General features: G+C 38.6%; 2 protein-coding genes across 2 annotated transcripts; both read right to left on the bottom strand.

Annotated features, from left to right (window-relative positions):
- Nucleotides 1-3,596: 3,596 nt before the first annotated feature.
- LOC112560235 (leucine--tRNA ligase, cytoplasmic-like) lies at nucleotides 3,597-20,292 on the bottom strand. Its single transcript, XM_025231921.1, is given in 31 exon segments — nucleotides 3,597-4,486; nucleotides 5,613-5,748; nucleotides 5,974-6,069; nucleotides 6,494-6,598; nucleotides 6,743-6,850; nucleotides 7,308-7,403; nucleotides 7,549-7,698; nucleotides 8,175-8,315; nucleotides 8,510-8,600; nucleotides 8,813-9,002; nucleotides 9,294-9,357; nucleotides 9,626-9,683; nucleotides 9,999-10,214; nucleotides 10,767-10,905; nucleotides 11,375-11,523; nucleotides 12,021-12,106; nucleotides 12,663-12,881; nucleotides 13,417-13,470; nucleotides 13,857-13,933; nucleotides 14,081-14,168; nucleotides 14,799-14,905; nucleotides 14,908-15,023; nucleotides 15,159-15,226; nucleotides 15,948-16,011; nucleotides 16,309-16,421; nucleotides 16,990-17,151; nucleotides 17,743-17,874; nucleotides 18,206-18,286; nucleotides 18,598-18,685; nucleotides 18,985-19,138; nucleotides 19,985-20,292. Coding segments are annotated over 31 exon segments (3,567 nt in total). The 5' UTR covers nucleotides 19,998-20,292; the 3' UTR covers nucleotides 3,597-4,280.
- Nucleotides 20,293-22,568: 2,276 nt separating this feature from the next.
- LOC112560798 lies at nucleotides 22,569-24,674 on the bottom strand. Its single transcript, XM_025232857.1, has 4 exons — nucleotides 24,368-24,674; nucleotides 23,807-23,967; nucleotides 23,213-23,433; nucleotides 22,569-22,877 (listed from the first exon to the last, which is right to left on the bottom strand). Exons 1-4 carry the CDS (start codon nucleotides 24,444-24,446, stop codon nucleotides 22,751-22,753), a joined length of 588 nt encoding a protein of 195 aa, XP_025088642.1. The 5' UTR covers nucleotides 24,447-24,674; the 3' UTR covers nucleotides 22,569-22,750.
- Nucleotides 24,675-25,127: the final 453 nt, after the last annotated feature.

Here is a 25,127-nt window from a genome sequence, read left to right as displayed (position 1 = left end):
GAGGCGATAACGAACCAGGATGGTTGGGGGGAGGGCAAAGATACAAGAGCCTGCTGAGCATGCCGAAACAAACGCGTGGCAAAAGGAGAGTTGATGTGAGGTGGGCAAGGGGTGGGACGAGGGAGCAGGGGGTGAGGGGCTAGGGGCTAGGAACCTGCTAAAAGTAGAAACCAGTCCGCGAGGAGTTGCTCCGGTCGGTCAGCCCTGCAGTGGCTTCACAAGTTAGAACAGAAGCATCGCTCTCTCTCCATCCCATGTCTGGGTAGTGGTGGTGAGGGAGGGGAGAGGTCATGACCTTCGACCGCCGTCGTGACATGCACGCCGTGGCTGGCCCGCTGCCAAACATGCGCTGCAACAGCAAACATGGCGCGTGGGAAGATGGAGGGAGGCGCGAAATGTTGCTGCGACTGTTGGCGCTTGTGTATTTTTATAACCGTCATCGCCAGATGCCTCCCTCCTCCAACAGTGGACGCTCTGTTGCGCAGTAGTAAGATGTCGATGCTGATGGCATCACTCGATGTCGGGGTCCGTTTGTGTGCGTTTTCAAGATGCCACAGCCACAGCCACAGCAGAAAGTCGTTCAAAATAACTTTAAAAACAAAACAAACTTCAAAGCGGACTAGCCGCTGAAAATGTCAACATGAGGTCGTGGTCGTGACACTGCGGACAGCGAACGAGGTTGTCCTCGTGTCCAACACAGCACAGCTAACTACCTTGGTCACCAAAGACCTGCAACATGTCAGTGGTCTTTATGGCATAAAGTTCTAATATGTGACATGGCACCGGATGCTTCGCCTGCTAATGTCAGAAGTTCACACATTTTAAACACCTCTTGTTCCAGTTAAGAAAATTTGAGTTTATTACCAAGATATCGGACGTCCCTTTACGGTGGAAGCTTTTCTTCGCATTTACGAAGACCTGTAATTTGAATATTTGGAATGTTTACTCGGACATCCACATGTGTGTGAAATTTAGGGTCATGCTGGAGCTCAGCTGATAAATGTTTAAAGGTATTGAAATGAGAAATCTTTTTTAAAAATGTGTGTGTGTGTGTGAGAGAGAGAGAGCAAAATGATGCACGATCGAGTTTATTTCAACCTGAAACAAATTCATTGCTGAATGTCCCGTCCCCTATCCGAGAAATTCTAAAAGCCATCTGAAGCAAGCATATCCTTCCACAGACTGTGGCGAGCCACTGTCAACACGGCGCACGGTCAGCACTGTATGCGAGGTTGTCTTGCAAGTGTTGACATTGCTCGTCTCACTGCATCTGTCAACAAATAGTGTGGGAGGCACGAGCCAACGCTCACTGAGCAGTGGACCGTGGAGAGAAGCAGCCAACAGCTACCCTCCCATTGTCCATTGTCACCGTTAGCGACAGACGGCGACGCAGACGGCAAATGGACGAAGCCAGGTGTTTCTCTGTCCTGCAGCACCAGCGGCACGGCACACCTGCGCTTCAGATGCCAACCAACGAAGCGGAACGGCACGTGGCTTGCTAGTGTCTGGTCGCAGGAGCTCGCCGCACGTGAAGTGCAGATGCTGGGGGAGGGAAGAGGGCGTGTGAAGGAGGCAGAACGTTCACTACAGCGTTTGGGGGTTATTTTTTCTTGATTTGTTTAAAGAGCAGACACGGTAAAAACTGAAGTGCTGAACACAAACGCAAAAACAACAAAACAAAACACAAAACAAACAAAAAAAAAAAAACAACAACAAAACCCAACAGTAACGAAACAGAAGAGAGCAAGAGAGAGAGAGCGTCAAAACTCACCTTCCAAGGAAAACCACAACAATTTTCAGAAAATGATGCTTTCTATGCAGTGTTCAGGGATTCAAACATACATTTGTGGAGGTGACATGTAGGCTCACCCTCACCCCTCTAAAAATAATCTTCACATGCAGAAAATTTGTTTGTTCAAATGCTTCTCTTTGTCAAGAAGCTATTTTGTGTGCGAAGTTTTGTCCTCTACACCTCCTGTTGCTCAAGCTGCTGGGGAGGCTGTCACCAGACAGGAGCCGACCCTCGAGGTGAGGGCTCTTCATCACGACAGGCGCCAACGACTAGAGGCCAGAATAGCGCGATGTCACACCGCCTTGTGGGAGAAGGCGCTATACTGATGTCAAGTACTCGCGGGCTACAGCTGGATGTCACAGTAGCTCATTAACCATCTACTTAGCAGCCTGGTAATTAGGTTATCACGGAGACAGGGTTGTGGGTTAAGTTCACAAAATGTTCAAGTAACGTGACCAGACGTTTCGGGAGCGAAAGCGGGACGCGTGCCGATCATGGTGTGGTCATCGACGACGAGCGACGACAACAGCGAAACGAGGGGATGGGAATTTCCTCTGACAAGGAAACTAGAAGATAAATTAGAAATTATTAATCAAATGGCGATACATAAAACCAAAGGCACGGATGCTAATCAAACTAAGTAATCAGATCTTGAAATAAATGGCGACGTCTGGTCACCTTAGCTACAGTTTATCTCGAGGACAGTCAATTCTTGACCCTAGGTCAGTTGAATATTCATTCACTCAACCCTTGAAAGGTACCAGATGAATAGTTATGTCGATTGTTGGGGGTGATTAGGGGCATGTGGGTAGACGCAGAGGCTGGCAAGACTCGCCAGGTAAGTCTGTCTGGAGCGGTGGGGAGCAGGTCATGCAGGAAACGACCAGTTCACTCACATTTACCAACCAGTTTTTCCTGTGTCCTCTTTGGCATTGACCCCACCCCCCTCCAAGACAGGTGAAGTCTTAGAATGTCATGCCGACATCACAAGGCTGAACCAGACCAGCTTAAGTCAGTTGACCGTTGCAAATTGTATGCGTTACTGCAAGAGGAGAGGCGTGTGTGTGTGTGTGTGGGGGGTTGGAGGGGAATTGGTGTTTTACGCCGACCCAGCAACTAGGGCTGTATCACGGCAAGTCAGCCAGTCCTGTACACAGAGGTCATATGCAGAGAAAGAACAGCGTGCCAGAATGAGAGTTGAACCGGGGACAGCCAGCCCTCACTATATTGGTGACACCTGCTAACCGTTGTCGCCCTAATCATGACCGTCGAGTTCATCCTGTACTACGATGGGTTATGAAACAGACCCACCCACTATGTACGCTGGGATAAAGTATGGCATCAACAGTTCATTTTAACCACCAAATCTGGATTTTTCCAATTTCCTGTAAAGAACACCACGGATGACAAGCTGCTGAGATCATGTCTGGCAAAATACAGTCTTTTGACAATTAATCTCAGCTCTTGTTCTTTGGTTCCTCTTTTTGTTTTCTGTATTTGATTTTATTCGTCGGTTAGTACAGTTATTCTTTTATAGTTCATATGCCATTTGTTTGTTTTCCTGTCCTTCGTATGCTGTCCATGTTTCCTTCTTGTCCTTAAGCGCTAAGTGCATGCTCTTTAGGTGTGTGAGTATGCACTTTACAATTTTTGCATTTATTATTATTAATGCTTTTAGTGGCAAATTATCTCCAGCTTAAGAGTTAGAAATCTTACCAAATCCCATGAACTAAATGAGAAAGGAAAAGAAATTATAGTTTCAGTCAAGTGAATCATCTTTATAAATGAGTCTTACACCCAGCACTCAACATTACAACATGACTTTTACTTATTCATTCACTACTGAGGTAAGACAAATAACATGTTCTTCAGTGCTGCTGACAATAAAGAAGACTACACAAGAGGAAACCGCATTCATACTAAGCTCTTAGAACACAAACAGACACATACACCACACACACACCACACATGAAATGCAGCATACCAGCCATGTCTCAATCTTATCCTTTTCTACATCTACAATTTTATTATGTAGAGAATTTGAACTTTGAAAATTTTGCTATACAGAGAACTGGTTCTTTTTCTTTCAACACTCAAAATAGTTTAAGGACACCTAATGGTCACTTAATATCAAATGTTAATTCAAAGTACCCACAACCAACTGCACAGACTTATACAATATTCTTTTTTATATATTTTTTCAGCTTCTCAAGAAAATGGAGGAAATTTAAAGATTTAAAAGATGTGAAATAGTTCACTAATCAAGAAATATTTTCTCTCTGCCACATAAGCTGCATGTCAAGATTAACTCTTTATAGTTCAGTTGAGCATGTGTAGTTGAAAATTATGTTAACCTCTTCAAATGAGAAATAAATCCAAACCTTTTAAGTTATAAAACAGTTTTTTGAAAAGGCTTATCTTTCCAATTTGTGAGTATATTTGTGCCAGAAAGTTCTTCACATTCTCTCAGAACAGTGAAGCAAATGCGTCACATGACACGGTACACAATCTGTCTGCCCAGAGGCAGTTTGGCACTATTTTCCTCAGCAAAAATGCTGTTTGAAGTGGTGTCAATATGGAAGACAGCTGTTGCAGATATAACTACTTTGTCATCGCCAGCACCATTGAGCTGTGGGATGCTTCTCCATCCAGCATTAGCATCTTTGTAACGCAGGATCTGCACCAAGGATGGATCTGGAAGAGAAAGAGAAAGGTGAGGGGGGGAAAAGTTGCTTAGAAGTCCTCAAATGTTTTGATTTCAACATAGAAGTAATTGCATCACATATTCTACAAAAGTTATTAAGAAAAGTATGAAAAGCCCACACTGAATGCAGAAGAGTAATCATCTCTTTTATATTCAGTGAGTTTTATTATTACATGATATTTCATTATCATTAATAAGCACATTCTTGCATACAGCTCCCACCCCTCTTCTAGCCCTTTGCATTCAATGATAAAGAATGATATTCAAAGATATAATAATAAATCATATACCACTAATGAAAAACCTGCAAGCAGTCTTTAATATAACAGGAAGTAGTTTTGTCTGAATGACTGGTGGTACACTTCATCCAAGAAAAAATATGTAAAAATAGAATTATTGTTTGCACTTAATAAAATATGGGCTTTGACAGGAGTAGGCCAAGCAAAATCTAAAGCTTATGTGCCTGGTTATGTGGAAAAATGAAATCAGAGTTCAAGGTCTCCCCTGCTACTGATCAGGCAGTGGCTCTTGGCCTAACAAAGGGAGACCAATGTATAGCAGTCTTATCTTATTTCTAGCTTCTCATTTTTTTTGCACATAAATAACCTCACTCTGTGGCCACTTACAACATGTGGAATAAAATATTTTTTACATAAATAATATGAATATTGTTCATTCATCTTAACTCTGTCACTTTATACGCAGCATACTAAAGCAAAAATTTAATAGCGGACAATAAATAAAGGCAAAACTATTAATGACTCTAAAATTTAACACCTCAGATTGTTGATGCTCTCAAGGTAAAAAGATTCTCTCGTTTCAGTTTGATTAAATAGTTTTGTTAAATAATCAACAGAGCAATTAAACTGTAACAGTTTGCAGATTCTGACATCTTGGAGAAACTCTCTCCTTAAGCCTTTCCTTGCTTTTAATGACCTTCTTAAAGAGATACTACACATACACACATGCATGTATGCAGACAGGTATGGGCATAATATGAAATTTGCTAAGCAGGGTTACATTAAAAAAAAAAAAATCTGTCTGCTAATGAAGATCTTTATGGAAGAACAGAATAAATATCCCAACAAAAGAGGGCCTAAAAAGAGACCACTGTACCCTTGATTTTGGATCGCTCAGATTTAGCCAGACGAGCTGCAATCTTGGCTGGAATATCGCCTTCAAAGACAGGTACTGACATCTCGAAAAGTCCACTACCTTGCTGTTGGTTGATGAGGAGTATATTTACTGAAGGCTGAAATACACAATCAGGTCATAACACTGAAGGTTGAAAAACATCACGTAAGACTATATTAAAGACACCCAAAGATTGTGCATTTAGGATAGCTGTGTAATAAAATGCCACTACAGCAACAGCAAACTGCTTATAACTGGTCCACAGTAGTGGCCGCTTAAGTTTAAAGTCTTACACGCTGACAGGTTTTAAGTTGGCAAGCAATACACCTCCATTTTTATTTACCTCAGTGCGATAAGTAATAAATGGTTTTCCTGGGCAACAGTCTTCCCGTACTTTCTCATCTGCACCTTCGGAAAACTTGATGTCCAATCCCTCCAACTATGCATAAAAAAGACAAGAATTTTCCTAGCTACATCCACTACTAAGAAGTTCTTTTTTAAAATGCATTCTCCTCTGTATCTGTAGTTGGGGGAGGGGCGTGAATGCACCATAGAAGTGATCTCTATTTTAAGCAAGAAACAAAATATTTAAACTTAGAAAATCTTTAACAAACTATATTAAAAAATCAAAGATTTCAGGTGAAAACACATATCAGATAAAGAAAAATGAGCAAAATGTATGATAATAATGAAGCTTGAGGACTAGCATATTTTTATGTTTAGTATATATTTGCCTTGCATCACAAATCTTTATGAATTAGGGTTAGGGTTAGTATCTTTATGGAAGTGTGGGCAGAAGAGACTTGTAAGATATGCACTGTACCATTATCTTCTACTGCTGGTAATAAATGTATGTTACATACCTCCAGGGTATTACACAAGTAGGCACGGTTTATATCTAGTACTTCTTTCTCATCAAACTCTGATGTCAAATCCAAAGCACGTACTCCGTGTTTGTTGAAATTTTCCTGCAAGAGTGTGAAAAGTCAAAATGAAATGCTGAAAGCTAGGCTTATGCATGGATTATATAAATTTTCACCAAAGAACTACAGTCATTAAAAAAAAGGGTCTTCTTATGCCAGAATTTTATCACTATGATTGCACCAACTCACCTTGGCCACCTGCACAAAGGGCATGACTTTCTTCATGTACTTCTTTAACTCTGGCTTGTCTTTGAGTTCACTGGAGATTACTTTGTTGTCCGGAAAACCTTGATTAGCCTGTCAGCAAGATATTAGTTGCAAAAAGAAAATTAAAAAAAAATCACTGGTATCATGCCCTCTCAAGATCAACAAAACCAGGGCCACAGGGGAGTATGCTGAAGCAATGTAGATAAAGGAACAGAAAACTACACATATGAAGATTAACATTTGCCTCATATTATAACATAACCTTTGTCAGCATTGCCTCTCTCAAGTGATCAGTAACAAAAGTGTATGCTTTTAAGTTAATTCCATTTACCAAAAGCAGCCCTGAATGTTCTCCCAGGGTTCTGTCATCTGTGTGGAGAACATTGGTATGAACCTAGCATAATTTTATGACCAACTGGTGAGTTAACATTAGATGTATTCACCATATGTACTGAATCAACACTCTTTTGCATGTTTGCAGTAATGTATTAACTACATACATGTACTTAGCATGTCCAATCAAATAATTACTTGTATTCAAACTCACATTGTACAGTTGTTTTAAAGTGGTCAGTACAGTGTTCTGCCAAGGAGGGTAGGTCTTTGCTACCCATACAGTACCATGCGTGGGAACTGATGCCTTCTGTGAAACAAATCCAAATGAAACATTTAAGCACAACAGATGTAAAAAAAAGTCAGTGGTAATTTGTGAAAAAAAAAATTTGTTCAAGCAAAGTAAGGTTAAAAGTAATCACTTGATGAAAAGTCAAAAAAAGTAGCAAGTTTACTTTGTTTTTGCCAGGATGAAGGGCAGTCTTAAGACGTAGGCGAAACTCATGAGCTGCGTCCATCAGATACTCAGAAGACCTGATCAAGACCTCATCAACAGGGCCTGCAACTGGCCATGCAGCGTGCATGATGCTCTCACCTAAGAGTTCCTGTCTCAGCCTGTAGTGAGCACAAAAAAAAAAAAAGTCAACATAAAAATACCTTCCCTCAAAATATTTCAAAAAGATCCCAGATAATAATAATGATGGCTAAAGAAACACTCTAATACTCATGCACAATCCAAATACTGAGTACTTTTAACACTGAAACAACAGACCTGAGGTTTGTAAACAGACCATGTTACACAGGGTTTGTGAACAATAGATTATGTTACACGAGGTTTGTAAAGATTTGTCTCTTTATTGGCAGCAGTTTACTTGCTGTGCAGTGTCTAGAAATCACATCGTATTAACTGTTAATCTTCTGATTACTCTAAGATATAAAGTTTAAACTTTGATTATAAAATTTTTAGGATATCGTGTCTTTTCTTAACATTTGCTTTCATTCTGTGACAAAAATCACTAAACTTTTCAACTGCATTGTATATTGCCCTACATTACCTAAACTGAATTGATGGTGTGCTTACTTTCTGTAGTTCTCCCCAGATGAACTCAGCCATGTGAGGTGTAATGGGTGCCATCAGCAGCACCTGCACTTTGATAAAGAGGAAGACCAAGTCGCGGTGCATGCCCTCTGTTGCCACTTCTCGGTACTTGTCACGTTTGCCCTGTAAACACACAAGTCTTTTCAACATGTAGACATGAACAAGTTTATTCTATGTAGACAGTGAATATGGTGGAGGGTAAAAAGGATTGGCTGGGTGACAAACAAGCAGTTTGGTGAAGATAGGTATACAACAAATGGTCAAATCTATAACCTTAATGACAAATGAAATCTTAATGGCAACAGCAAATAAATCACCTGAAACTCAAAGAAGCCAGTCCTGAGAGCCTCTTTGAACATGAAGGCATCAAAATGAGCCTGCGTTTCCTTTATGGTTTTGTTGATCTCACTGAAGAAAATGCAAAATCAAGATGTAGTCTACAATATTACATAGGACACAGATAGTGTTGCTTAGTGACATTACAGTTTTTTGCACTGCTATCCCTCTAAAATCTTACTCTCTTCTGATCAGCAGCAATTTTATCTCCACTCTATCAAATCTTCAAGAACCATCTTTCAATTAGGAGGTTACTTCAGGAACACTTTGTCACAAACAGTTACCTTAAGAACACTTTGTCACTAAAAGTGTATGCTTCTGGCGGACCAGTCCGAAGCTCCCCTTGACTGGCAATCATTTCTTTGACCCATTCCAGCAAGGTATACAGGCGTAGAAGACCAGCATCCGCCATTTTTTCCACAAAGTTGGCATCCTCCACGGTGTCACCAGCATCTGCCAGTGACAGGCGCATACCTGCAAGATATCAATTAAGACTGACTGCACCAGCACCAGGATACAAGGCAGGGTGTAGCAGCAACAGGATCAATACAGTTATGACACCCAAGTATGCTACAAGAAACTGCTAGGGAGTGATATGGAGTGAAATGGTTTGTGCCACAAGGTATGACAAAGTCTGACTTTAAGACTGGTGTGTCATGTAAAGATAAGACCTTTATGGATATGCTGTGAGAAAATGTGATGATTTGTATGAGGTAATATCGTGTGCTGTGATTTACTGTGTGTTAATGATAGGCACAGACCTACCATCAGCAGAAAACCTGGCCACAGCCTCAGTCAAGGTTAAGAAGTTTCCTGTAGATTTTGACATCTAGGAAAAAAACCCCAGAAGAATTGAAAGAAAAATATTAACAAAATAGCAAAAGACATAGCAGATGTTAAAGCAAAATACAATCCTATCAGTATTAACTTGTCAATACTTATAATTATCAAAGTATTAAAAAAAAATAAACACTTCAGAGGCAGAAATATTAGCTCTAATTAGCTGCCGATTGCCCTTTAAAATTTATCGGACTCAACGATCTAGTTGTGGCTAAGTTAAATTAGAAAGATGCCTTGCAGTAGGAGCTTTCTCTGACCTTCTCCGAGTTCAGAAGGATATGGCCATTGGCACGGATTGCTTTAGGCCACTTGGTCCTTTAAAACAAACAAAAATAGTGAGCACACATCATTAGATGCCGTTAGACCCTGAATAAAGTAAAGTGATCACTGACCGACATTATGTAGCTAGCTATCAGAAGAGTTCTGCATTAAAAATGTTTGGAAACTGTGTTGTATTTAAATTTTCTACTGTCTTCTTTAAAACTTGAGACCTCTTCACTGACTTGAACTTTGTTATGGATGACAGTGGAGTAATTTGTTAACGCTACAAGCATCAATAAATTTGATACATTTTTCAAATATAAAAATTTAACAAAATATAAAATTTTGTACAAATACTAAGAAACCAACTTGTCATTTGGCCACATAGCAATATGGTTGTAGATGTAGTATGTTAAGTGATTCTGGATAAGGTCTTTTCCAGACATTCGCACATCCACTGGGTACCAGTACTCAAACTCTGCTTTCAGGCTGTTGAGAGTGGCCTTGGGAATCTTGCAGTTACTTGGAAATGGAGCCTCTTTGAAAAAAATGTAATCCCACACTTCCAGGGTCATCTGCTCTGGTCTGCACAAACATATAGCATCATGTTGCAAGACAAGTTTTGCAAACTTCTTCACTTACTACTGCTGTTAATTATGTTAGCAGTCTGAATCAACAAATCACAATGATCTGTTAAGTCAAAAAAACCTGTCACACAAATGTAGCCCATATCCTCACTGCATACAGCCTGTTATATTTCCTTATTCCCAACACATCTTGCAGGTCTTATCCCAAGAAGCAGATAGCTGAGTGGCTAGATCTCTGGCATCCAAACCTGGAGGTGCGCCTGTTTGAAACCCATGTGGCACAGCAAACCTCCCCGTGTTTGTAATGGGCACCTGACTCCATAATGGGTCAGGGAAGGTAAGGCTGAGGAGAAGAGGAGATGGCTGCCGTCCTCACAAAAAGCTGGCCTCCAGGAAAGTGTAGTTTCTAACACCTCACTCCAAAACCTTAGCACACTTTTACATTTTTGTTATAAGAACTATGGTGACTATTGGCTCCAATTAATGCATCCTAACCCCAAAATTTCATGCTGTCATGTGGATGCCTTCCTTTAGCAACAAGACTACAAACCTGATGTTGGCTGGGCCAGGCTGACTACCGTTCACCACACCCCCCTGAAGGAGATGTGCAACTGTGTAGAATGCCATGTAGATTGTGGAGTCTGACAGGCTCTCAATCAAATACTGAGGATCCCATGGCATCTTGGTGCCTGCATTTGAACAAAATACACCCAGGTCAAGGTCTAGTCTGTATAAGAAATTGACATGAAGATTGTGTAGGGCAGCATGTCAGCTAACTTTTTGTTTTTTATAAAAGAAAAACAGATTGATTCATTAGCAATGACAATGACCATTCTAAGTGTCCAAAAAGATTATTCTGACTGCTCAGTGACCATTTGGGAGGATAGGGAGATGTGGGTGACACCAGAAAGCTTGCAACATTGCACAAAAAATTAACGTATCACAAGTAGCAGTCAGACAAACAAAATCTCAACAATTTCTCACCTTAGCCATCTAAGAAAATTTCATAATGCTAACTTAGAATATATGGGTGGTGCATCAAACGGAAAACAGTGGTCAAAATATTAATCCTTCATTTACATTTATCAATCTACACCCTTTGTTGCTGCTGTTAGCTTCCTCTAAATTCAGTCACACTCCCCTTTAAATAAGTCTTACCAAGTCCATAAGAGCGCGAACAAGCATGTTCATGCAGCCAATCGAGAGTGGCTAGAAAGTTGTGACGGACATCGTCTGAGAATGTATTCAGTTCAGCTAAACACTCTCTTGCTTGTGTTTTCCATTCTTCTTCTCCATAATCCAGAAACCTAATTAACAAGCATAGTATCAACATTTTTTTTCCTCCAGGACAAAAAAAAAGAAGTAAATCAGTAGTTACACCACCTTTTATAGTTGTCTTCTGTTATAGATATCACTATTTACAGATGCCTTGTTAAAGATATCCCTGATACATACATCACTTTTTACTGTTACAGATATCCCCATGACAAATATCCCTTTTCACAAATGTCCTATTACAGATAAGAACACAGATGATTAAAAAAAAAACTGATGTTTGATATGCATGACATGCCTGATATCAATACCACTATTGTGCACAGACGTAAGGCAACAAAGTGCTGCTTTTTTCCTTTCTAAATCTCATTCATGCATGAACACATGTAGAGTACAAGTTGTTTTCCTGCTGAAGTATGTGGACTTTCTTGTTCATCACAATGATGTCCCCTGTAATTAGAGCTGTGTATTAAATGACATAAGCCAATGTCACTATGTTAAGATGTAAAGAGGTCAGTAAACTGCTCACCACTGATCACACAATGCCACCACACACTCATCCCCTGATCGAGATATCACCTGATTCTCTGGCTCCTGGTAGATAAGGGCCTCATTCTGAGAAATGAAATGTAAGCATATTTAACACTACGCTGTAAAATGCAAATAAATGCAATACATTCTAATACAGCAACAGTCTGCACTAGGCACAGACCATGAACAAGCCGTACAAGTGTATGCATAAAGGATGTAAATGTAAATGACAAAGACATGGGAGTTTTTTCCAACTGCGGAGAAACTACAAATTTCAATATTTGCAGAAGCCCTTTAAAACTATATTACATTGTTTCTTGACGGAATGGATGTTTAAAATGTCTCCCCGCAAATAAAGAAAAGTGAATTGTACTTCATTCAAGTGTCGGATGGCCACCAATGCCACTGCATTTTCTTCTTATAAATTTAGGTTAACTTTCAAAACAGTTACAAAAATTTAGAATTTTCATCAGGCTCTCACATTCTTTCAGGGTTGTCAGCAGTCATTTATAAACTGCATAAGGCATGCAAATATGTTTTGTTATATAGATAATCAATCTTAAAAATAAAATTAAGGATAAAATTAAAAAAATTCTTATACTTTTAAATTGTAACTGCATTGTGTCAAAATGAGCCCCACCTTTTCAATCATTAGGCTCTGAATGGCCTTTTTTACATCTTGAACCTTCTGGCCTTCATAACCTTTCACAAGCATGACCCCATCATAGAAGCCTTTGCGGTAGACCTCCAGTTTTGCCTCTTCTAGCTTGTCACGGTCATTTTGACTGGCCACTTTATATCGCTCACAGGCTGTCACTGCTGACAAATTGCCAAACTCTGGCACTTCAATGATGGGCACCTGCAGCAAGTACAGAAACACAAGACATCTACTCACCAATCCAGAACAAGGAGATGGTTGGAGAAGTGACTTTATGCTGAGCCAGCAACTAAAGCTGCATCATGGTAAACAACCGGCTCTATTAACAGCTGTAACATGCACCAGCCACTAAACTGTATCATAGTAAAGCAGCCAGGCCTGTAAACAGTTGCAACATGCAGAGGAAAAAGAGCATACCAAGATGCAGTATGAACCTAGAATATTCATTACTTAACTGTTGCACCACCAGACATCCCACATTCCATGAAAATGTTTGTGATTTATGACAGCATTTTTCTCTAACACATTATTGTCAGCTAAAAGGCTGGATCATGCTTCTTTCCCTTACTAAAGTCAAATCAAAACTGGCATTGATTACAATGGTTATAATTTAAAAGTACCATATGAAGCTAATGATATGTGGCATAAAACATGATAAAGTATAATCACGCTTTTAATTTATCGCACAGGTGCAGTAAACAAAGATACAGTGACACAATAGCTTCTGCTAACTCACAGGTTCAAAGGGCATCACCATCTCATCTTTTATTCCATATTTCTGTCTGAAGGGCTGGAAAAAAAAAACAGACATTTTTTTTTTATTTACACCATCAATTCTTGGAAATGAGATCTTTTCAACTGTATTTTGAGAATACCCAATGCATTTTATGGGACATCAAAAAGACAAAGATGTTTTGAAAATAAATTTGCAGAAAATCTGACAATAAAATTTAGAGTTTTAGGAAATAAAAATTGTAATAGTTGGAGATGATATATCGCACCAAATGCGAGAACTGGGAAAATGAATAAACTTTGGACAACTGGGAAGACTTATTTTTTTTAAAATTACCAAAATCAAAATCTGCAAATACTACTATGACTACTTTTTGGGTCATATAAATAAAACAAAATAATCACTTGTAAGTATAAATGCTAGTCTTTGGAAAAGAACCTCACTTCCTTCTTTTTCAAGTCTCTCAAAGCAGCAAAGTCATCCGGTGAATCAGACGGCACGCTGGTGACAACACCAGTTCCTATGACAACAGATGTAAAACACTGAATAATGATAACAATGAACTGTATAGTTCACCATTAAACTGTCTATAAACATTTTACCTGTCCAAATGTTTCTTGCTCTATCATTCAACATTATTGTAACAGCGTTAAAAAGTAAATCTGACCTTTGCCATATTTGATATTCAGCATAGGAAGTGTATACACTGTAGGATAGGATGTCAGAGGAGACTGCAATGCAGCACCTAGAATGTCCTGAAAAAATATAAATAATTTTACAAACTTATGTGTGAGAAATGTGTGCAATGGATATTTTGAATAACTAAAAACCCATCAAAGTATTTTCTGCTTGTGAGATAAAAGTCTGTGTTCACAGAGTAGGTCAAATCTGGAAGTTAAATCAGAATTTGGATACCTTTCAATCAACATTAATTATCATTAAATCATCATTAATCATTCACATTATCAATGGGACAACTGGAAACATAGGTTATTTAGGCTATCAATATACTCATGTCACCCCATAAATTTGACCTCTTTCTATGCATAGCTTTGAATGTCAACATCTGAATCTGTTTAAGGAAACGAGATTATTTGCTCAGATTTTATGATTTAACATCTTGTGAAGAACTCAATTAAGATTTATAGTTGTCTTCAAACCAAACAGCCAGCCAGTTACCAAACTCACCATCCCATCCATATAGCCATTTGTTTACAGCATCTACTAATGAGTGATCCAACAGAAAAAGGAATAGTGTAACTTCTAACTTTTAAGAAAGAGGTCACAGTCCACAACTATGACTCACTGAAAAGCTCCATTAATAGAAATAGTTTAGTCCTTAATGAGAGATGACAAAATCAAAGTTAACAGGAATCCCCCCTAACCTGTCCAGTTAGCTCCACCAGGACCTTGACCCTTCCATTGTCAGTTGTCATCTCCTGATAGCTCATGTTACGTGCTGCCCGTTCAGTGCAGATAAACACCTCCCCGTTTTCATCTCTGCAGCAATGTACTTCATGTCTGGACGGACCCAGCAGTTAGTCTGCCCAAACATAGTCTCTGGTCGGAGAGTAGCTGCCACAAGGAACACATTTTTTCCAGACAGGGGCCTATGCAACAAGACAAATCCCTCAGTTAGCATTCAGCATGAGGTGTACATTTTGTTATAAGATAAATTCACCAAATTTGTTTTTAAAAGTAAAGATAAAAAAAGATACCACAGAACACATTCAGTGGAGACTAACCTCAGTTTTTCAGGAAAAGGTTGTTGTATTTTCATCTTGATCAGAGTATACTCCTGAGGCCCTACCCCTAATATAAAGAAAGAACAGATCATTTGATTAGAAGTGCTTTTCAGAAGTGAAACGAAAAGAGAGAGATAATGAAAGATATAAAACACAGCAATGTTAAAATGGTGTCTTCACTTTCTGAATATAGTTGCTATAACCTTGACAGGATCATGGTCAATGCTGCACAGTAAAATCTCCTGGCAGAGTGTGTCCAGATTCACATTAACCAAGGACGTGTATAGGTGGATAGCTGTCTGTCTGCCAAAACCAACGCTTAGCCTCTTGCGAAGTGATCCGCTGCTTGTCTCGGCAAGCCGTAACAAAGAATGTGAATAAACCGAAGCTATGTCATCTAATGCCTCATTTTAGTAGTTAACTGAAAAAATCATCTGCCAGCAGCCAGGGATAGTAGTTCGTGCATTAACTAAAGAACTTTCCAGCTTATGGCAAAAGATAAAGTGAAAACTGTTGTTTCTCATCATCATGACAACACACTGTTCTCTAGCTTTATACTTGCTACGCAGCAGTTAGTGATCTGACGGGGAAACAAGTGAATAAACCCCCTCCTCCCCATGTCTTATTTGTTAAATCCTACTTAGAACACAAATGAATATCAAAATTCTTTTTTCAAAATGTGTCTTCAATACATATTAGTTAAGTCAACTTTCACAGATTCTAGCAGAAAACCAGATATTTATATACATGACTGCACTAAGCATCCAACAAAAATCCAAATTAGCTTACCTCCCCTGAGCTTCGATCATGGTCCATGCAGGGTTGGTTGTCTTTGGGGGAGAAGATTGTGTATCTGGAATAAAACTCTGTATTTTATTTTCCTTGTTTAAAACCAATATATTTTCTTGGACAAATCAATTCACAACACTTATATCTAAAAGAAACTTTGATGGCATCATGACAGTTTTGCTAATAATTCTGAATAAAAAAATTCACCAACAAAAAAAAAAAGATGTTTGTAAAGTGTAGGATTTAGCGCACACAAGATATAAAACAAAATCAGGAGTTCAAAACAATTTACTCTTCACATAACACAAATTTTTATTTTTTGTTGACATAAGCACAAAGTTTGCAAAGATTTATGCATTACCTTTTTCCAAATTTGACCTTGTTTCTCTCCTTAAGGCGGATGAATTGCCATCTCACAAAAGAGTCATAATATGGGTTGGCATCTGTTGTTATGAAACTTCTTCTCCAGTCAACCTAAGTATCCCCCATAAAAATGAATTTTAAAAGTTCTTTTTTAAAAGTGGAAATAACTCAATAAAAGAACTTCACATTAACAGATTAAAATATAATAAATAAAAATAGATGCATTTAGGGTCAGCTCTCTCAATTGTCATAATGACTTTAAAGTCCAATTGTGTTTAAAATTTACATTTTACAATTTATTAAAGATTGAGCTCCTGATCTCAAAAATCTGTCGAGCATAACCTTAGGGAAGTAAGAAATTTATTGTTACAGAACTTGAGAAATGTTACTTTTCAATCAGGTTTCAGCATGACCTTGGCAAAAAGTGAGGAACACATTTAACTAGTGCTATGTTGTCAGTGCAAGGCTGAACAGCAGTTTACAAGGAATCACCCTTTACTTGGTAAACACCACTTAAAGAGCACACAGTTAAGATATTACCGTTATCAACTTATTATGAAATGCCAGCCCTTCATGTAAAATAACTGTAAATTAGGCTGTATTATTGTAAAATTTGTTATATTTCAGATTTTTTTTGTCATGCACCATGGGATCACATAGCTACACATGTGCCCCTCACCTTAATACCCATGGATCGCAAATCAGCCTGGGCCAGAGGGGGGAAGTACTTGAGCCAGTGTGCTGGGTCAGTAAACTCTCTGATCTCTTCATCACTCAAGCCCAGAGAAGCCATGATCTGCCACTGGTACTTTAGGCCACCTGTCTTGGCTAGCACTTTACCCTGTACATCAAAACAACAGTTTAACCAATCAAGCAAGTCCACCAAGTCTTTCAAGCTCTAAAACTTAACAATGACAGTATTTTTTTTATGATTAATAGCTGTATAAACCTTACTACTTTCAGAACCATGCCTCCATGCAATATTTCTCCTTTCAACTCCAAGCCAAAAATGTAGATAGTGTTCTTAATACTGAATAGTACTCTTTTGTGAATTTCAAGACTGTACGGATGTTCTTAAAAATAGTGTTGCTAAAGCATCCCTGTGTGTACTATGTGTTTTCTTTCATTGGTTCATATTGTGAATAGATGCAACATATACCCAGCCAAGTGATTTTATCTACTGGAACAAATGGACAAGATACAAGTCAAGGCTGTTTTGAAATCTGAGCAATGCAGCAATGGCTATCACTTCAATATTCTTCAAATATTATTACTTGACTAAAAGTCAAAAAGTCAAATAAAGCAATCAACATAAAGTTGACATTTTTCTGTCTGAAGAGGATCACTTATCCTACCAATGGTTAATAATATTCATCATGTCTGACCTACCAATGTTTTTACCATTTGTTTAACAATATTCATTATATCTGACCTTCTTCCCCTTAGACTTGTCCTTGCCAACCTCAGGTTCCTTAGTGTCTGTTTTTTCTTCCTCTTGCTCTACTGGGAAAACAGGTGGGTAGCCATAGTCCGCAATTTCATTTTTGAGTTTGTCAGCACATGCCTGGAAAAAAGCGAGTTCATTTCAACAATAACATCTGACTGGCTATTTAGAAACAATATGGTATATTAAGCACAGCTGTTAAAATGTACAATAATACCATTCTCTAACCAAGTCATAAATTCCTTTATATATAAAAACTTCTTCCCCTCAACAAGCATTTACTATATTATCAGATTCTGTAGCACATTCAATTTTTTTTTAAAAGTCTGAAGATTGTTTGATGCACACTTAGGCAAAAATCTCTCCAAGGAAATTTACTTTCAAATCATGTATGCACACAAACATGCACTCACTGTTTTCATGCACACATGCCAAAAGCCTCATTTATTACCTTTATGGGCATGCCTGTGCAGTGCAGACCGAAGGGAAACAGACATTTCTTTCCCGTCATTCTTTGGTATCCAACTGCAAACTGAGATTAAGACAAATAAATATGACAGCCACTTTAGGAAATGGTCTTCAACAAATCACTCACAAGAACTTATGATAGAAATATTTAAAATATTTGCACTTAGGAGCAGACATTAACTTATTAAGACAGAACTTATTAAGTTTTGCTTAATAGACATTGCAACTAACTTTGAGAATGCCTAAATTCCAGTGCAAAATTTGTACATCAGCATATTGCACACAGAATTATAAATAATTAAATTTGTATGCCTTCACACTTTAATTCATTCTCTAAGATTCACTAAAAATGAAGACTACATAATAAATTGTTACCTCGCATTTTGACAGGGAGAAAGTATGACCCAGATGAAGTCGCCCATTCATGTAGGGGTATGGAAATGTTACCAAAAACTTCTCCTGTCTGCAAAATAGATACGACACATTTTGAGTGTAGATATATATATACAGACACAAACACATAGCTTTATTATTTACACAAATTAAAAGACGTTAGAAACCAATGAGGAAAGTGCTTCTATAGTTCAGGATTATCAATAAGCATATTCACAGAATAAACAGGTTTCACATTAATGAAAATATTTAATGTTATATGGATTTTTCTTTGCATGGAATATCACTGGTCTGGATATTTTGTCTAGTTCGATATATTTTCTAATTAAAAGAAAAAAAAAGAGTCTTTATTGAATGATGAATTCTTACTTTGCTGCCTGTGTTCCCTGCAGTGGAGCATCTTCCTCAAAAACATGTTCTGCTTCCCACCGTTCCTGGACCTTCCGTTCAATATCCAGTATCTCTGTCAATTTGGCTGTACTTTTCCGGCCAGTTGAAGTATCTTGTTGTGGACCAGATCCCTCTGTACAAGCAACACAAATCTAACTTAATTAAAACCACCATGAAACTTTAAATCTGCAATAATTGTATGCTTATAATCTTTTGTCCGTAGGACATAACATGTAGGTAAAAACGGAAAATTATAATGCAACAAATATGTGCATGTAAGTTATGACCAATCAGACAAACAACTATAATGCTGTTTCCATTGAAAAGGATGAATCAATCCATTTTTATCATTAACAGTCACAATGAAATAGGGCATTCAAGATACTGTAATGAAAGCCTTTAATATCTGGCATAGTCCACATTTCTCAGGAAATAAAAAAACACAGTATGTGCTGTACTGCAAACAGTGCAAGAAATTGACTATATTCAAACTGTTATACGTTTCTGAAAGAGAAAAAAAAAACAAACAAAAAATGCTGAAGCTACAGTCTGTGAAGACGTGATATTCTATTTCATTACTGTAGTTTAACCAAGCATTTATAATTACATAGTCAAGTCCTATGAATTCTTTTATTTTATCTTTTTTTATAACTAATTTATTGTACACTCGTACAACTCTGATGGTCAATAATATGGTCTGTGCATGTGTAAAAGGTTATGAATATGCGTGACACCAAAAGGGAGAAAATAACAGGATGACATATGGTAATTTCCTTTTGAGCAGACGACAGAGCTCTTGTAAGTCATAAACATTCTGCTTCGAAGCTTTAAACTCAAAACTATTTGACCTATTAAATATCTAAAACGGTCTTCTTTTGCAGTGGACATAATCGTGATAATGAAAATTGTTTAGTGCTCAAAAAGCCGACAGAGAACATATGTGTCGTCAACATTGAAAAATGATATATCGTATAAATACCTGTAGGTGCCATCGTAATTTTCAAATATTAAAAATGCTACTGATTTGTTCTTAGAGTAGTTGATTATATATGTTTCGGGCATATATTGCATCGGCTTTGCGAAGATTGCACGAGTACTAGCAGATGACGCAAGATGGTCGCCATGTGCATAAGTCGCAAAATCCTTCAATTTAAATTTCAATAATGTCAGTGAACATAGATAAACTATACTATGTAATCGGCTGTATGAAGAAATAAAAATTAAATGTGGGTTTTATTATTTTTTCCTGCACTTCACAAGTTGTTTTACTTCCTGCAGTTAAACCACCAAACACGAACGGTAACTCTGAGAAACGGTTCCCTGGTCAGAAAAAGCAAACATAGAAAGAGCGATGAAGTGAACAGCAACAATTTCACGTGGTCAAGAAGAGCTAAATTATGAGTAAATACTACAGAAAATCAATATTTTCAGTATGGCACTCTAAGATGTACAGAAGATTTGATTGAGACATACATACATAAACGAGTTGTATTTGTAATGCACTCGGTACATGCAGTGCAGAACTAGAGGACTTAAAATCTCCAAAAACATCAGAAAAACATCAAAACACATTTTTTTTTCTTCAGAACGACGATTTCAATGTGACCCAGTCCTGACAATGAGTGTGCATAACATGTGTCTGTAATTTACTTTATATACGAGTGTTGTAGAAGTGAGCGTCTGTTATATACGAAAATGAGTGCATAGTTGATGATGATTTAGTCCAGACCTGGGCAAACGCCGGCCCGCGGGCCGAATCCGGCCCGCCTCCTGTCTCTGACCGGCCCGCCCGCTGGCCGCCCACCAGTAAATATACTATATATACAGTATTGGGTAAAACTGAGTTAACTATATTAGTCCGGCCCTCTAGAACCATCCCAGTTTCTCATCCGGCCCTCTAGAACCATTCCAGTTTCTCATCCGGCCCCTTGGGAAAATTAATTGCCCACCCCTGATTTAGTCTATATATTTATGGAAAGCGCTCTGAACAAATCTTTGGAAAGGTGTATAAATCCTCTTGATTATTATTAAGATATCTTTTCATTTACACTGTCTTTTCTCTGATTTTAAACCTAGTTTTAGTCATATGATGTTGACTGTGCATGTGAGTGAACATGTATGTTCTGCTTGATTGTGATGTGTCTCTAGCACTTGGCCTCATTTTCTGCTTCCTGTATCTTGTTAAATGCACTGATCTTGCCTTCTTGTGGGAGAAATGTACTATATGAACCTTATTATCAATAATATTTTTTGTTTTGCTGTTGGTTAGTAAAGATGAGTGTCTGCTCAAGGAACACAAAGATTGTATGCATTTATATACATGCAGCATATGTGCTATAAACACATTTATTTGGTGAAGAAACTGTGCATGCTGTAGTCTTTGTATGTTTCATTAAACCGAAGACTTGAAAAAGATGTCTTTTTACAACTGTCATCTGACTTACAGCTTTGAAGTTAATGCAGTTCTATATATGTGTAAAAGTGTGTAGATTTAGATTACGTAATGTCTGCTGACATGTCTCTTGATAAGCATGTTTCTCACATCTGTCGTTCTGCATACTATGAGCTCCTGAAGATCAGCTCCATTCGCCATACTCTGTCCATCTCAACCACCAAAATTCTCATCTGTTCATTTCTTCTTCTTATTCCTATTCACCCCCAGTAGATCATAGGGCCGCAACCACACACCGCCATCGGACCCGGTTCTGGGCGTCCCTTTCCAGTCTGCTCATTTGCTCCATCTAAACTAGACTACTGCAAGTCTCTTCTTCCTGGCTGTCCACACTACCTCATTGATAAGCTTCAGAAAGTCTAGAACTCAACTGCTCGTCTCGTTTTTCAGACTCTCAGATTTCAACATGTCACACCACTTCTTCACTCTCTTCATTGGTTACCAATTAAAGCTAGAATAGACTACAAGCTCTCAATGCTGTGGATTCTTTGAAGGCTACTCCCCCAACTACTTTACTGAAATCTTGTCTGCCCACACCCCTTCCACAAAAACAGTCACATACGGACAACAGATGTTCTCCCTTTGTGCTGCTAAGCAGTGGAACTCTCTTTCATATAACATTCACCACTCTGACTCAAAGGCTACATGTAAGCGTTCTTTAGAAACATATCTTTTCATAAAGTACTATCCCTGAATTAATATTAACTCCCATGCAATACTGTTGTGCTAACCATCATGTAAAAACTTCATCTTACACTGTTTACATTACCTACACCCCGTCATACCTTTATTACTTTACATTCTACTCTTGTACCTTATATTAATGTTGTTCAATGTCCCCATAGGTACCTCAGTGTCCACTGTCCTTTCATTTATCATTATTGGTCTGCACAGGTAGTGTGATCTATCTTGAAAGTGATTCTGCATGTTATAAGTTCACATTATTATTATCATTATATAAGTTCAAGGTTCAAGTACTTTATTCAGTGAACTGACTTTTAGGAATAATATACAGAATAAAGTGAGGAGTCATGTGAACAAAACACTAAAATCAGTGAAACACACAGATGGCCCAACACTCATGTGCACTTAAATATGTTCACACACACTCTCCAGAGTGCACTAGCTTTTTAATCAGTGAAACCTTGCACAGAGATATGGCGGATGGTAGGTGACGCTAATCAGGAAGCATTTGTTCTTAGTCTCCCAATGATTTACAAAACAGTCCACCTGAATGGTCTGCTGTACAGATTGTCACACTTCTCCATCATCAGCCTTCAAATGCCCTGCAGATTAGGAATGTCCAGAGGAATCGCCAGAATTCCACAGACGATTTGAAATGCCAATGGCAAAGCTTGCAAACTTATGGATCTGGTCTGGATTACACTGGTAGATGATCTCCATGATTTCCTTCCATATTCTAAGCAACAAAAAAGCATAACCATGAGTTTCAGCTATCAGTAAACACTTGAAAAGAAACATCAGTTGATGACAAATGCAGCAGAAAAGCAAAAACAGTGGAAAACAATAACAGCAGACAGAAAACAGCAGCTGAAGACAATAGTATCACAAAGACAATAGAAGATTGAAACGGTATTACCCTAGATGGCCTAGAACAATAACAGCATCATAACTTTAATAACAGCTAAAGACAATAACAGCATCATAACTAATGGCAGCCAAAGACTAACAACAAAAGAAATCATTAGAAAGTGACCACTGGAATCTATAGCCACAACTTGGATGACTGCTTACTTGAGGGCGCCATGCATGAAGAGATGGCGTGCCTGAAAGACATCAGCAAACACGGCTGCGTTCTCCTTGACGACGTCACAGAAGCCGTTGGCGGAGTAGCAGGAGGAGATGAGATCAAATGCATCGTGCGACAGCCGGTGACAGTCCACCGTGTCCGTCCGGTACAAGTGCAACAGACCGCGGGTCAGACACTGACTGGTGCCATTGATAAAATCTTGACCCTTCAACAGAAAACACATTTATCGAGTTTTATCCTCTTACATTTGTTTACAATCTAAGGAAAATCGAATTACATTTAAGCGGAGTAGTGTTTTTACTGGTTAAGTAGTGGTTGGTGTTTAACGGGGTCAGCAGCGGAAGACGTGTATCAATCATCGAGCTATAGTTTAGCCCTGTAAACAGACATCACACTCAAAGACGAAATACATTAGACAGCGGAGGCGAGCTATGAACCCACAACCCACCATCTTCATCAGGTTGGTGACAAACTCGTTACCATGCCTAAAAAATGTCCAAGTTTTAAGATGTTTTTCGTGTCGTTATGCATGTTGTATATTTGTATGCATTTATTGGAAGAGTTAAGTGTGTACACACCTGGGGAGAGAATGCTGTGTAGACTCGCTCAAAGCGAGCGCAGTAGGGTTGTCCGTATTTGATCATGTATCCTTGCTCTCCACATGGAAGGCGATCTTCGAAACACTTGTAGAAGTCACACCGCCCGGCCTCACCATGGGCCACACACTGACTGTCCACAGCTAAACACAACCCAGTGTCTGTTAGCCTTCCTCCACAACATCAACAACGGGATTTGCCTACTCATAAAGCGAACCTAGCATATGTGATCCATAAAAAAAATGTTGGTGACAGAGCTACATATGACACAAATGTAAGGCAAAATAAAAACATTTACATATCGAACTTCATTATTATATATTGTATCTATGATGATATTTTAAAAATCCTGTCCTCTCTGTAACGATGTAATAAATGTTAGTCAAATAAATACACAATTTTTACACGTATGTAAAAGTGCTTAAAAATAATTGTTGATCTATTAACTTCATCTTTCAGTCTGTCCCTATGTGTGAACATGCAGTCACATATATATTTTTGCGAGTCCTATCGCGCAGTCAACAGTCGTCACACACTACTCACGCTTCCCTTTGGCGGTTGCATGTGTTTGCGCTGTCCACCAAAACCACCCTGACACCGGTGTGCAGGTAAGAGTGACCATGACGAAAAGTGTCTCCACCAGCCCAATGGCTATAGTGATCTGGACTCCCAGTGCAGTGGGATGTCTCTGGTCGCCCTGTCGCAGATGGTCCCTCAGACTTTTATTACAGACTGTCTACTGGCTATAGCGCGTCTATTTAGTCGGCATATATATATAGTTCTGCGCTCTTAGTAGTTACAACACTACAAATAGAGATTTTCCCAGATGATTTAGGTCGAACTTGTTGAACTATTTAAGTAGATGACAGTGTATTGTTTAGTTTGACTCATCCATGACCGGAAGTGTACGAGGTGGGAAGATGGACTGAGTCACACATGTTGGAGGTAGTGCATTTACTCTCATGTCCCTCTGCACCATCATTTCTTGTATCTGTTAAAAAAAAAAAGAAAACTACGGTGCTGTCATAGTTGACTGGTTTTCCACAGCCATTGTGAGTTCATCAAAAGTTTTGTCACGTAGGGTCACCAGGTCCATGGTGAGCAAATCAACTGTCACTTAGTTACAGACACGAGTGTGCCAAGTCATCTACCAAAGTTCGAGTCAGTGTCCGGGAGATCACTGACTTTAGAAGTTGCACCAAAGAAGCTCTTCTAGTGAAATAAGAGCATAAATTACTAAAATATTTAAAATAGTTTTTGACTGTGATAAACTAAAACACAAAAACGCAGGAGGAGAAAACTC

Source organism: Pomacea canaliculata, linkage group LG3 (genome assembly GCF_003073045.1).
Source record: "Pomacea canaliculata isolate SZHN2017 linkage group LG3, ASM307304v1, whole genome shotgun sequence".
NCBI lineage: Eukaryota > Metazoa > Mollusca > Gastropoda > Architaenioglossa > Ampullariidae > Pomacea > Pomacea canaliculata.
This window is presented reverse-complemented; position numbering and strand designations above follow the sequence as displayed.

Excerpts from the sequence above, each read along its gene's own strand:
- LOC112560798 (XM_025232857.1), bottom strand. The coding sequence starts at position 24,446 with ATGGTCACTCTTACCTGCACACCGGTGTCAGGGTGGTTTTGGTGGACA. Across the intron at positions 23,968-24,367 it reads TGCAACCGCCAAAGGGAAGC|CTGTGGACAGTCAGTGTGTG; the intron begins GTGAGTAGTGTG and ends GGTTGTGTTTAG. Across the intron at positions 22,878-23,212 it reads TTCATGCATGGCGCCCTCAA|AATATGGAAGGAAATCATGG; the intron begins GTAAGCAGTCAT and ends TTTGTTGCTTAG.